At 42.1% G+C, this 14841-nt stretch overlaps 1 protein-coding gene across 2 annotated transcripts in view; it reads right to left on the bottom strand.

The window, feature by feature from the left end:
• ZNF451 (zinc finger protein 451) overlaps positions 1–2140 on the bottom strand; it is a gene marked incomplete at its 3' end in the record, with an annotated part of 85157 nt that extends 83017 nt beyond the window's left edge. For both annotated transcript variants that reach the window (XM_082663588.1, XM_082663587.1), the window contains exons 1-2: positions 2013–2140; positions 1571–1654 (exon numbers count right to left, since the gene is read on the bottom strand). In XM_082663588.1, the coding sequence (XP_082519714.1) occupies positions 1571–1654; positions 2013–2033 (105 nt within the window). In that variant the 5' untranslated portion in view covers positions 2034–2140. The remainder of the gene's footprint in view (positions 1–1570; positions 1655–2012) is intronic.
• Between the last annotated feature and the right edge of the window lie 12701 nt (positions 2141–14841).

Genomic DNA, 14841 nt, shown 5'->3' with positions numbered 1-14841 from the left:
AGATGTATCAAGATGGACACATATTCACTGACTGTGTATTTTTACTCTGGATGCAAAGATATAACAGATTCTCTACATTTAAAATAATATTTAACTTAAAAGACTATTCTTAAACTTCAGTCTAATACATGCTTACATTAAGTACTGACAAGCTACACCACCATTCTTCACTCCACACAGTACCTATATATATATATTTTTTAATCTTATTTTTGTAGATTCCATCTATGATTCTCAAAGTAAGCCCCATAGTTCATAAAGAAGTGTGTCCCTCTTACTTTAATTTCCACAAAATACCAAGGTAAATATTCTCCATTCACAAATATACCCATATTCAGGGAGAACCTGAAATATCTGTCCTGAAGAGCCAAACATACTTCAACTCACAGTGAAGGAACAGGCAGGATACAATTTCTTCTACCACCCCCGCCAAACCTTTAAAGTTTAAAATGAAAAGGATACAGCACCATATGCATGGGCAAAGACAAAAAAACCCAAGAAATGATCTTGTGAAAGACTCCTAAACAAACCCACTGAAACACAATACAACAATGCATCACAATGGCCTAATGTTGGGGTACACAGAAGACACTGTTTAATAACCAGTTTTTCAAAACTGTCCAAGAACCAACAAACACAAATACACATCAGACAGGGAATTAAAGAAAGATTATACACCTTTAATAGCAAACCTCAACTACAGTATTCAAAAAGAATCATTTACAGTAGAAGGATTCTCTAGCTAAGTGAGATACTACTTTTAGCAGAGCCTTTATAAAACTTTAACAGTGTGGGGTGGAAATTATCCTCAAATGTATCATAGCACCCCCTTCAGTTTTTGCAACCAATGTTTTACAAAGTGTGTTCACAGCTTCATACACCCCCGCATTTGCACCAACATGAAGATTCCTGGGCCCCACCTCCCATTTCTGATTCCATAGGTCTGGAGTGAGGCCCGGGAATCCACACACTTCTACTTACTAATGCTTGAAAACTACTGTCCGAAGGGAATAAAAACAGAAAGATACAGGATGCTCCTGGTGATACGGGCCCTTCATTGTGAACCTCGCCTGCTGGACTGTGCTGTAAACAGGATGAGCTCGGAGCTTAGTGAAGTCTTCAAGCCACCCGCCTTCACGTTATGGAGACACACAGGCTCAGAAGTTGAGTTCCTGCAGCCCTTCTGGTTTTCTACCTCATTCCTCATCACTAGCCGCCCCTTCTCCCTAACATGTGTGCTATCTTTTAGAAGTTACTCTTGTCTCATTTCAAAACACTCTTAGGAGACCACAACCCTGCGTACATGAAAGGCTCTAAGTGCAGGGGGAGAGGCGAGATTCAGGGTACAACACGCACCGCAGGCCACAGGCTTTGTGATGCCTACTGGGGCTGCTCAGACACCTCTTCAGGCAAATTCCCTACTCCTATGCCCTACTCCACAGTGTACAGTCTCTATCAGACATTCACACACGTTTGCTGCATGATGAACAAACAGGTGAGAGGTAATCACATCACGGCTTATCACGCATAGTCTCTGACTCGGAAAAACCCGAATATCGTCGCTACTTACACTAACAAACTGAATGTCATCTTCATTTTCCTCGGGTGTTGACTCGGACGCCTCAGGCCCAGCTGGAGGGACACATTCTATTATCTATAAAATAAGCCAAAACACGGTTATCTAGACAACCCCGCACTTACAGAAGATTTTTCCTAAGGGAACGAAGAACGAAAGCTCTCGCGGAGACCTAACGGAGCCCCAGCCTCCGCGAGCCCGAGCTCGCGTCCGTGGACCGCAGGGGCCCCTGCGCGTCCCTTCTCCCGAGGAGCAGGGAGCACGCTCCCCCAAGAGGCAGTCGGCCTCGGAACCCACGCCGCGCCCGCGCCGAGCAGAGGTTCCCGAGCCGGGCCGGGCGGCCATTGTTGCTGAGGCACCCTCGTCCCCCAGGCCCCAAGGCCCGGCCCAGCACCCCCCGGACCCCGCACCACACCGTGCCCAGCCCGCTACTCACCTCCGACCCTGGGTCTCCCATCTCCCCGACAGCCCGCCTGCCGGCACCCACGCTGCCGCCGTCCCCGCCGCCGCCTCAGCCTCCCCGCCGAACCCGCCGGCCAGCCAGCCACACGCCGCCGTGACCCGCCCCCGCGTGCGTGCCGAGCCGAGGACGCCGCCGAGCCGCCGACACCGCGGGCGGAAAAGGCTGCAAAACCGCTTCCCGAGGAGGAGTGGCCCGCTAGGCCCGCTGTGCCTGGCCTCCCTGGCGCAGTCCCGGCCTCCCTCCTCCGCCGCGCCGGCCGCTGGGAACTATAGTTTCAACAGCACCGAGACCACCCTAAGCGTTACTGGAAAAGAACGGAAGAGGACCCCGAGGCATGGCGCATGCGCTCCTCGAGGCTGACGTCACTGCCGCTCGCCGGGCGGTGGGCTGGCGGGGTTCTGTTTTACAGTAAAGGGCGGGGACGAGGATGGGGAGGAGTGCGTAGGCATGCGTTTCGTGTGGTTGTGGAAGTGACAGGCGGGTGATGGAGACTAATTTATCAGTTCTCCTTTTTTCTCCGAAGGGTCGGAGATATGGATGCTTAGCCGAATTCTAAGATCAGTGCAGAAATCTGAGGCAGCCTTACACTGCTCACCTGTTCTCCATCCTCAGTCTCCACTCAGAGCCTGTATTAATACACCTGAGGAGGAAAACTGAGGCCCTGAGCTCCCATCTCCAGGTTGACCTGAAGAAAGCTGGCGAGGCTAGAGAATCCTGGGCCCAGTAGGACAGTAATGTTACAACGTACTTTTTAAAGACGTTCTCAGATAGTATCTTAGTAAAATAGAATAGTTGACTGTTTTCCAGTGTTCACACTCAAAAACCCTGTAAAATAGTTCACTCATGTTCAAATATGTGTTCTCATATTTTTCACTTAACTGCCTTACCAAAAAGCCCCATTTTTTTTTTTACACATCCACAATTGTTAGTAAAGGTTTTGAAAAGATTTTAAGTTGGAAAATTCTTGTAAATCTTAGATGCCTTTTTTGCCTGTCTGCATACATGCCCAACATGTGATTACCTATATTGGTAGTAATTATTGCTTAATAGTCCATATTTCCTTCCAGGGCTTTATGACTTAAGTTGCTTTTCTACTTCGTAAGTTTGAGAATTGTAGAGGCAAACTGAGAATGAGAGACCTGCCTGTTGTGTTCCTTAAAAGCTGTATGTAAATATTTCTAAAACTTTTAAATGTCTAGGCAAAACTTGTATTTAGGATTCTCCTAATGTGCTGGTGAGAGTTCAGTGGAACATTTACATTAACCATTTGCAGGTAGGAGTTAATGTGTAAAACTTGGAAAACAAGAGCCCAAATATGCTCATAACTCTTCATTCCTTGTGCGCTCCCAATACAGGGGGCCAGGGTTCAATCCCAGCCAGGGAATTAGATTCTGCATGCATGCCACAACTAAGAAGTCCCGTATGCCACAACGAAGACCTGACACAGCCAAGGTAGACTGATAGATAGATAGATAGATAGATAGATAGATAGATAGATAGATAGATAGATAGATACTGGTGTTAAGATTGAACCTGTACCATGATTCTCTGAGGAAGGTATTAAAAAAAATTTCTAAAAGCATATTTTTTTAAATGCAAGGTATATATAATATGATCAGAACCACATCAAACCACCAAGCAAACCATGCCTGAAATAGGAACCCGACTTAAGTACTAATAGTAATTTTCTCTGGGGAGCTGGACTATGTGTTAATAAGAAAATCTTTTGAAACCCATTAATATTTAAGCGACATGCCTGTAGTTCCTGTAAGGCCAGTTTTATTTAGCTTGGTGTAGCAGAGGAGAACAAACTATAGGCAAAGCTTGGGAGTCCCTTAATCTTAGGAAATTAAGAAGAGATTGGGTGGGGTGCTTTAAAGGCCAGTCGGTGTGGTAGGGAACTGGTTAGAATTGGAAAAAGCAGAGTTCTTTGCTGATTGGTTCAGGGTTCAAAATGGAAACTTTTAACCATGGGAAAATGTTTTTTATGTTTCACTGTGGATCCATTATTTTGCTTTATGAGTTAAGATCCTGAAGGGAACCCATCAATGGGTTTGGTAACCCCTCAAATTCAGTTCTCTTAGACTTTGTTGGACACAACATTATAATAATTTCCAAATCTACATGTTGATATCCTTCCTTCAACTCATTGAAACAAATAAGTGCAGGCTTCAACTTTAGTTTTGATTTCAGCAGTTTTCTATTGACTTTCTAGCTGGTTTTGTTGAGTGATTATTTATAGAACCATCTGTTTGAACATTGGCTGCATCCAGGATTTAAGATTCCAAGTCCTGGTTCTTTACTAAGGGAATGACACCAAGAGGAAATTAAATGCATCAGTAAGTCTCAAACCCTCTTTAAGAATCACTGTTCAGGGAATTCCCTGGTGGTCCAGTGGTTAGGACTCAGCACTTTCAATGCCGGGGCCCCAGGTTCAATCCCTGGTCGGAGAACTAAGATTCCACAAGCCACCTGGCCAAAACAAACAAAAAAGAATCATTGTCCAATATTCATAAATCTCAAAAAAGGGAAAGTATAGCTACCATGAGCCTGTCATTTATTTAAGGAGCATTCAACTTGGGGAAAAGAGTTAATATATACACAGCACCAAATATTATGCTTTAGAAAAGGAACAAATATTTCCAATGCATTTGTATTATTAAGAACCATATTTGGTTTGGAGTAAATGCTCTAAGACCTGGCAACTGGAATGGTCTCTTTAATAAGTTCTGATAAAGTAAGAAATAGATTTATAGGCATTTATTCCAAAATAGAATATTCTTTAGGGACGAAAAATGGCTCTTAAGATACTTTGGAACCAGTTGTCACAGTCATTTTCTGGGAGTTGTGAGAGCAGAACAAAGAGCATTTAGATCTGAAAGAGTACAAAAGACTATCCACTAGGTCTGTAGTACAATTTCTTTGTTCCTCTCAGGTCTGGAATTCTGTACAAGTGTTGCACACAGGGAAAAGAAGCGCAGGAAAAAAGGGGTGGTTCATTTCTATGGTTGGGTCATATGTACAAGCCACTTTTCTCATCAGAGGAAGCTGTGATAATTACTTCTTCGGGAAAGGAATCCTCCCCTTCAAGCAATCAGGTATTTGTCCTTATGAGTAAACTGGGAACAGTAGTTTGGGGTAACATTACTACATATTGTGAGTAGTATTTGCAAAACTTCCCACCCTCTTTCTAGAAATGTTTGGAGGATCATCTTTCAGTATTTGCTTCATAGCAGTACTACTCCTCCATATAAGGCCACTGAACAAAACTTCTGATGGTTCAACTTGTAGTGGGTCACAAGGGTTTTGGAAACACCATGGACAACCAAAATATTAGAAATGGTTTGTATCTGATAAAGTAATTGGTCTGTGGCACAGTTTAACCGTAGGTATATTTGTTACTATCTTGCTGGCTGGTATTAAGATGTCATAAGTATTAAGATCTATTTAACCTCTTTTATGATAATCTACATGTTAGAATAGTTGTTAAAATCTATTTACTAAAGAGTGACTATGGAGGAATTTAAGGCAAGTATAATATTCTTTCTTCCCACAAACTGAAGGGTGAAAAATCCTAAGCACGAGCAAAACTTCTGTATGATTTCACACTTACAGAAAAATTGCAAGAATAGTATCTGTTTTATCATATTCTGTATTTCTATCTACATAGAAATATACACATACTTTTTTCTTTCTGAATCACTGGAGAGTAGGTTGCATATATCATGCCTCCTTATCCCTTAATAGTTCAGTGTGTACTTCCTAAGAATCAGGATTTTCTTTGACATGTGTACTTGTTTTAGTCCTCTTGGGCTGCTTTACTAATTTAGCATAGAGAGGGTGGCTTAAACAACAATTTATTTCTCACAGCCTGGAGGCTGGGAAGTCCCTGATCAAGGTGCCAGCACAATCAGTTCTTGGTTAGAGCCCTCTTCCTGGTTTGCAGACAGTCTTCTTTCACTTTCACAGGGTGGAAAGCAGAGAGAAGCAAGCTCTCTTGTGTCTTTCTTGTAAGGACACTAATCCCATCGTGAGAGCTCCACCCTCATGACCTCATTATCTCCCCCAAACTCCATCTCCAAATACCATCCTAATGGGGATGAATTTTGAAGGGACATAAACATGTAGGCCATGACAGTATTATTATCAAAATTTGGAAATTTAACATGGAATGATCCTTTTTTTCCTAATCTGCAGTCCTTTATCACATTTTATCAATTGTCTACTCCAGGATCACATAGTGCATTGAGTTATGTCTCTTTATTCTTCTTTAATTCGGAGCAGTTTTTCAACTTTGTCTTTCATGATATTGATGTTTTTGAATTCCCAAGGCCAAATATTTTATAAAATGCTCCCCAATTTTGGTTCGTCAGATGTTTCCTCATGATTTGATTCATGTTATGCATTACCAGACAAAATAAATCGAAGTGATGCTGAAGTGTTTTAGGTGATCACATCCAGAGACCCATGATGGCTATTTGACCCTCATTGAGGATATTAATTTTAATCACCTGGTCAAGGTATCGCCCCATATCAACAATATGTAATTTCCCCCTTATAAATAATAGGCCATCTGGGGGGATATACTTTTAGACCATTCAAACACTATGCCTCATGAAATGTATTGCCTATATATAGCATATTCTGATGATTTTTGCTTTTCCCAAACTTTACTATGACGTCCACAAAATGATATATACCAACTCTACTGTTCTCTCAAATTTTTTTTATTAAGAAAGATTTTAATTAAAAATTTTATTGGAGTATAGTTGATTTACAATGTTCTGTTAGTTTCTGCTATACAGCAAAGTGAATCAGTTTTACATATACATATATCCACTCTTTTTTTAGATTCTTTTCTCATATAGGTCATTACAGAGTATTGAGAAAACTTCCCTGTGCTATACATAGGTCCTTATTAGTTATCTATTTTCTATATAGTAGTGTGTATATGTTAATCCCAAACTCCTAACTTATCTCCCCCACCCTGCTTTCCTCCCAGTAACCATTAGTTTGTTTTCTGTATCTGTTTTGACTCTTTTTCTGACTCTATTTTCTGACTCTATTTCTGTTTTGTAAGTTCATTTGTACCATTTTTTTAGATTCCACATATATTTGTCCTTCTCTTTCCGACTTCTGTCCTTTTCTTACTTCACTTAGTATGAAGTAAGGTCACCTCTAGGTCCATCCATGTTGCTGCAAACGGCATTATTTGGTTTTATGGAATATTACTCAGCCATAAAAAAAGAACGAAATAATGCCACCTCTCAACTTTTTTCAGCTGGCATTCTTCTGTAAGAGTCTTGCCTTTTCTTTTAAAATAACGTTTTATAAATTTATTTTTGGCTGTGTTGGGTCTTCGTTGCTGTGCACGGGCTTTCTCTAGTTGCAGTGTGCAGGCTTCTCATTGTTACGGCTTCTCGTTGCAGAGTGTGGGCTCTAGGCGCGCAGGCTTCAGTACTTGTGGCACATGGGCTCAGTAGTTGTGGCTTGTGGGCTCTAGAGCTCAGGCTCAGTAGTTGTGGCACACAGGCTTAGATGCTCCACATGGCATGTGGGATCTTTCTGGGCCAGGGCTCAAACTCGTGTCCCTTGCACTGGCAGGTGGATTCTTAACCACTGTGCCACCAGGGAAGCCCTGAAATAATTTTTCATGTATTAATTCATTTCTAACCTTTCATTGAATGATTTTTTGATGTTTGTACAGAGTGCAGATACAGTCACATCAAGAGCCTTCCTAGCATGTTACCTGGTAATCACTGTGGATATTAGGGGTTCAGAATATCAGAGGTCATTGATTCACAACTTCCTGTGCATCTACTTTTTCTACCTTGTGACCTGTAACACTTGTTTTAGATGTAGCTTGGCCATGCCATATATCTATGTTCTGATTAGTATTTTTTTCTTTAGAGACAATTTTACATTCACATGCAGTTTTAAGAATACAGAGTACTTGTGACATGATGATGTGCAGAGCTATGCTGATGTGGACAAATGATGTCACCTGTCATTCCAGTAAACACATGTTACTGGATTCCATCCCTCAGCCACTGCAGTGCACACTGAGGGGAATTCAAGGTGGAGAAAAAAAGGGTACTGGCCCTAGATCGGTAAGATGTATATTGAAGGAATAATTTCAATGACCCAAGATTCTTGCATCTTCCCATACATAAAAGAGCACTGAAATCATTAACTTGAGATGTCTTTTTTTGTGTGATTAGCAGTTACCTTGTGATGTTTGCTACATTTTTTTTTTTTTTTCAGCAAAAACTCCTACATATCCTGGCTCTCCTCTCGCCTCTTTGGAACAGTTCCTCAGAGCTATCTGAGTGGCTGTTTCCCCAGGCTACAGTCCTCAGTAAGGTCCCCAAATAAAACATGTAACTTGAAACTTTTTAGGATGTGTTTCGTGTTTTTTCTGTCAATAATTTTGGCAACCAATGAAGAGACCCAGAGCAGACTTCTCTCTTTTGCCTAAACTCTATGAGGATCCAGAGCCTGGGTACCAGCAGAGGCCTCTTGTGCCCATCTGCCTCCTCTGAGGGTCCAGATAAATTTGAGTGAGTCTCTCCTGTGTCTCTAACCTCCCATTGTTGGCTCATGATCCTAAGTTTTGTTTGGTGGTATTAAACTCCTCACTGGAGTAACAGGTTTCCTTGAACTTAGGTACCTGGGTTATCCTCAGTTGAAAGACACTGGGAAGATTTTATTATGTTCATACAGAATTTATACTTACAAGTACTTAATTGGGAATTAAATGAAATCTTGCCCTAATAATGGCCAAAGCCAAAAATAAATGAATTAATTAATTAATTTAAAAAAAATTAGGAGTGGTTATCATTATTTATTTATTTAGCTGCGTTGGGTCTTTGTTGCTCGTGCAGGCTTTCTCTAGTTGTGGCAAGCAGGGGCTACTCTTTGCTGTGGTGTGCGGGCTTCTCATTGTGGGGGCTTCTCTTGTTGTGGAGCACAGGCTCTAGGCACACAGGCTTCAGTAGTTGTGGCACACGGGCTCAGCAGTTGTGGCTCGCGGGCTCTAGAGTGCAGGCTCAGTAGTTGTGGCACATGGGCTTAGTTGCTCCACAGCATGTGGGATCTTTCCAGACCAGGGCTCAAACCTGTATCTCCTGCATTGGCAGGCGGATTCTTAACCACTGAGCCACAAAGGAAGTCCGGGAGTGGTTAACTTTAAAAAACAACAACAACAAAAAAGCAGTCAACAGAAACTGCCTGTGAGAACAGATTTGTAAGAAAAAGATGCCAAATCAGCCATTATATACACATTCACAGAACTACAGGAAACATGATTAAGAAGTAAATAAAGGTATGATGGCAATGTTACATCAAATAGAAAATATCAATAAAAGATAAAAATTATACAAAAAGATGGAACTTGTAAAGTACAACAAATGAAAATTTTAAAAAATCACTTCATAAACTGGACTTCACCAAAACTAAAAACTTTTGTGCTTCAAAGGACACCATCAAGAAAGTGACAAGATAACCCAAGAAATGGGAGAAAATATTTGCAAATCATATATGTGATAAGAGACTTGTATCCAGAATGTAAAGCTATACAAAGATATATAAAGATGTACAATGATCAATAGGCACATGAAAATATGCTCAAATCATTAGTCATCAGGTAAGTGCAAATCAAAACCAGAATGAGATACTACTTCACACCCACTTGGATAACTAAGATTAAAAAGTCAGATAACAAGAGTTGACAAGGATGTGGAGAAACAGTAACCCTCATGGTACTGCTAGGGGAATGTAAAATTTTGCAGCCACTTTGGAAAGCAGTGTAGCAATTCCTCAAATGATTAAACGTAAGAGTTAACATATGATCCAGCAATTCCCCTCTTAGATATATACCCGGGAGAAGTGAAAACATATGTTCATACAAAAACACTTCCAAGAATGTTTATAGCAGCATTATTCATAATAGCTAATAGGTGAAAGCAAGGCAAACATTCATCACTTGATGAATTAATAAATAAAATGTAGTATATGCACATGCAATGGAATATTATTCATGCACAAAAAGAATGAAGTGCCAATACATACTACAAGATGGATGAACCCTTAAAATGTTATGGTAAGTGAAAGAAGGCAGTCACAAAATACCACCTCACTGCACTTCCCAGCCCATGATGCATGCCTGCTGGTGTGTGTGGCAACTGGGGGCTGAAACTCAGGCTTCAGTGGACAGACCCAGGGAGAGGACTCAGTTTGGCTGTGCGAAGACAGTCCGAAGGGCCTAGAATGTGGTCCAGGCTGCAACTGGGGGTGTGTGCAGGACACAGCCCAGGTCCATCATGCGAAGGGAGGGGCAGGATCCACCATAGCAGTGTGTTCACAGGGGAATGCAGGCAATCGGCTCAGACTTCAGCCCTGTCTCCATGTGTGGACAACCTTCCAGAGCTTGTGCATTCCAAGAGCTCGGAGGGGTGGAGCTCATGAAGAAGAGGGAACATTCCTAAAGTCATTCTATGTAACCACCATCACCTTGGTACCCAAACCAGACAAAGACACTACCAAAAAATTACAGGCCAGTATCTTTGACAAATATAGTTAGAAAAATCCTCAAAAAAATATTAGCAAACCGAATCCAACAACACATAAAAATGATCATATACCATGATCAGGTTGGATTCATTCCAGAGCCACAAGGATGGTTCAACATTATGCAAATCAATCAACGTGATACGCCAAATCAAAAAAAGAAATGACAAAAACCACATGATCATCTCAATAGATGAGAAAAAGCACTGATAAAATTCAACATCTATTCACAATAAAAACTGTCACCAAAGTGGCTATATAGGGAACATACCTCAACATAATAAAAGCTATCTATGCCAAACCAAGAGTCAACATAATACTCAACAGTGAAAAGCTGAAAACCTTCCTGCTAATATCTGGAACAAGATAAGGATACCCACTTTCACCACTTTTATTCAACATAGCATTGGAAGTCCTAGCCACAGCAATCAGACAAGAAAAAGAGATAAAAGGTATCCAAATTGGAAGCAAAGGGCTTCCCTGGTGGCGCAGTGGTTGAGAGTCCACCTGCCGATGCAGGGGACACGGGTTCGTGCCCCGGTCCGGGAAGATCCCACATGCCATGGAGCGGCTGCGCCCATGAGCCATGGCCACTAAGCCTGCGCGTCCGGAGCCTGTGCTCCGCAACGGGAGAGGCCACAACAGTGAGAGGCCCACGTACCGCAAAAAAAAAAAAAATTGGAAGGAAAGAGGTAAAACTGTCAATATATGCAGATGACATGATACTCTCTCTAGAAAACTATAGACTCAACACAAAAACCTATTAGAACTGATAAACAAATTCACCAAGGTATTACGATACAAGATTAACATACAAAAAGCTGTTGTACTTCTTTACACTAACAATGCAACAACAGAAAGAAAAAGTAAAAAAACCCAACCCTTTTAAAAATCACATCAAAAAGAAATAAAACACATAGGAATAAAACTGACCAAAGAGGTGAAAGACAGACGCTGAGAACAATGAAACACTGATAAAGGGAACTGAAGATGATTCAAAGAAATGGAAAGATAACTCATGAGCTTGGATTGGAAGAATTAACATTGTTAAAATGACCATACTACCCAAAGCAACCCACAGATTTAATGTGAACCCCATCAAATTACCCATGACATTTTTCACAGAACTAGAACAAATAATCCAAAAATTGATATGGAACCACAAAAGACCCAGAATTGCCAAACCAATCCTGAGGAAAGAGAACAAAGCTGGAGGCATAACCCTTCTAGACTTCAGACAATACTACAAAGCTAGAGCAATCAAGGCAGCATGGTACGGGCACAAAAACAAACATATGGATCAATGGAACAGAATAGAGAGCCCAGAAATCAACCCACACACCTAAGGTCAATTAATCTTCGACAAAGGAGGCAAGAATATGCAATAGAGAAAAGACAGTGTCTTCAGCAATCAGCGCTGGGAAAACTGGACAGCTGCATGTAAATCAATGAAGTTAGAACACTCCTTCACACCATACGCAAAAATAAGCTCAAAATAGTTTAAAGACTTGGGACTTCCCTGGTGGTCTGGTGGCTAAGACTCCGTGCTCTCAATGCAGGGGGCCCGGGTTTGATCCCTGCTCAGGGAACTAGATCCCATATGCCACAACTGAGAGTTCACATGCCATAATTAAAGATCCCACATGCCACAACTAAATCCTGCATACTACAGCAAAGATCCTGCACGTGACAACAAAGATCCTGCGTGCCGCAACTAAGACCCGACACAGCCAAATAAATACATAGATGTTAAAAAAATAATTTAGAATCTTGGGGTGGAGTCAAGATGGTGGACTAGGAGGATGTGGAATTCACATCTCTGCACAACTAGTGCACCTACCAGGCACTGGTGGGGAACCACAGACAACTAAGGGAATGGGAAGACGCCCAAGCGACTGCGCAGGATGTTGGGGGAGGGAGGGGGGAGGAGAAGTAGAGGTGGGATGGGACCAGCAGCCCTGAGGAGCAGTTGGGGGAGGGGAGGGGTTCCCACGCCCAGAGGGGAAACAGGGGAGACCCTGGAGAGGGCAGAGAATCAGAAGGGAATGAGGCCAGCATTTACCCTGCCCACTTGGGCCCTGGGGAGCCTGCTGAGGTCCTGGGCCTGATCCTCTGCCCATCAAGACCTCCTCCAGCCACGTGGGTCCTGTGGGAGTGGGAGGGAGAAAGGGGGAGAAAAACTAAAAGCTGGCCGAATTGGACCAGCACCCATGAGGGGCAGCTGGGTGGAGGGGAAGGGTACCATGCCTGGAGCGGCTCACCCACAATTAGGGATCAATGGGGACAGGGGAGACCCTCAGGAAAGCGGAGGATCGGAAGGGAGTGCAGCTAGAGTTTTCCCTGGCCACTTGAGCCCTGGGGAGCCTGTTGAAGTCCCGGGCCTAATCTGGGACCAATTACAAGTATTGAAATTGAATCTGTGATTTAAAAACTCCCAACACTCCAGGACCAGATTGCTTCATAGGCAAATTCTATCAAACATTTAGAGAAGAGTTAACACTGATTCTTCTCAAACTCTTCCAAAAAACTGCAGAGGGAGAAACACTCCTAAACTCATTCTACAAGGCCACCACCACCATGATACCTAAACCAGATAAAGATATCACAAAAAAAGAAAATTACAGACCAATATCACTGATGAACATAGATGCAAAAATCCTCAAAAAATACTAGCAAACAGAATCCAATACAGGACCTAATAAAGGCCATATACAACAAACCCACAACAAACATCATTCTCAATGGTGAAAAACTGCAAGTATTTCCTCTAAGATAAGGAACAAGACAAGGATTAAAGACCTAAATGTAAGACCAGACACTATAAACTTAAAACTCTTAGAGAAAAACATAGGAAAAACACTCTTTGACATAAACCACAGCAAGATCCTTTTTGACCCACCTCCTAGAGTAATGAAAATAAAAACAAAAATAAACAAATGGGACCTAATTAAACTTAAAAGTTTTTGCACAGCAAAGGAAATCAAAAACAAGATGAAAAGACAACCCTCAGAATGGGAGAACATATTTGCAAATGAAGCAACGGACAAAGGATTAATCTCCAAAATATATAAACAGCTCATGTAGCTCAATATTAAAAAAGCAAGCAACCCAATCAAAAAATGGGCAGAAGACCTATAAATAGACATTTCACCAAAGAAGACATACAAATGGCAAAGAGGCACATGAAAAGATGCTCAACATCACTAATTATTAGAGAAATGCAAATCAAAACTACAATGAGGTATCACCTCATACCAGTCAGAATGGCCATCAACAAAAAGTCTACAAACAATAAATGCTGGAGAGGGTGCGGAGAAGAGAGAACCCTCTTGCAATGTTGGTGGGAATGTAAATTGATACAACCACTGTGGAAAGCAGTATGGAGGTTCCTTAAAAAACAAAAAATAGAACAACCGTATGACCCAGCAATTCCTCTACCGGGCATATACCCTGAGAAAACCATAATTAAAAAAGAGACAGGTACCCCAATGTTCATTGCAGCACTATTTACAACAGCCAGGACATGGAAACAACCTAACTGTCCAACGATAGATGAATGGATAGAGATGATGTGGTACATATATATACTGGAATATTACTCAGAGATAAAAAGTAACGAAATTGGGGGGCTTCCCTGGTGGCGCAGTGGTTGAGAGTCCGCCTGCCGATGCAGGGGACACGGGTTTGTGCCCCAGTCCGGGAGGATCCCACATGCCACGGAGCGGCTGGGCCTGTGAGCCATGGTCGCTGAGCCTGCGCGTCTGGAGCCTGTGCTCCACAACGGGAGAGACCACAACAGTGAGAGGCCCCCATACCGCAAAAAAAAAAAAAAAATAGTAACGAAATTGGGTCATTTTTAGAGATGTGGATGGACCTAGAGTCTGTCATACAGAATGAAGTAAGTCAAAAAGAAAAAAAACAAATATCATATATTAACACATATATATATGTGGAATCCAAAAAATGGTACAGATGAACCTATTTTCAGGGTAGGAACAGAAGCGCAGAGGTTGAGAACGGACGTGTGGATGCAGTGGGGGAAGGGGAGGGTGGGAAGAATTGGGAGATTAGGTTTGACATAAACACACTACCATGTGTAAAATAGATAGCTAGTAGGAACCTGCTGTATAGCACAGGGAGCTCAGCTCGGTGTTCTGTGATGACCTAGATGGGTGGGATGGGGCAGGGGGAGGGAGGTCAAAGATAGAGGGAATATATTTATACATATAGCTGA

This window comes from Grampus griseus, assembly GCF_964374135.1.
Source record: "Grampus griseus genome assembly, chromosome: 10".
NCBI classification, from domain to species: Eukaryota; Metazoa; Chordata; class Mammalia; order Artiodactyla; family Delphinidae; genus Grampus; species Grampus griseus.
Note: the sequence above shows the minus strand (reverse complement) of the source record. Positions and strands in the feature narration are given on the sequence as shown.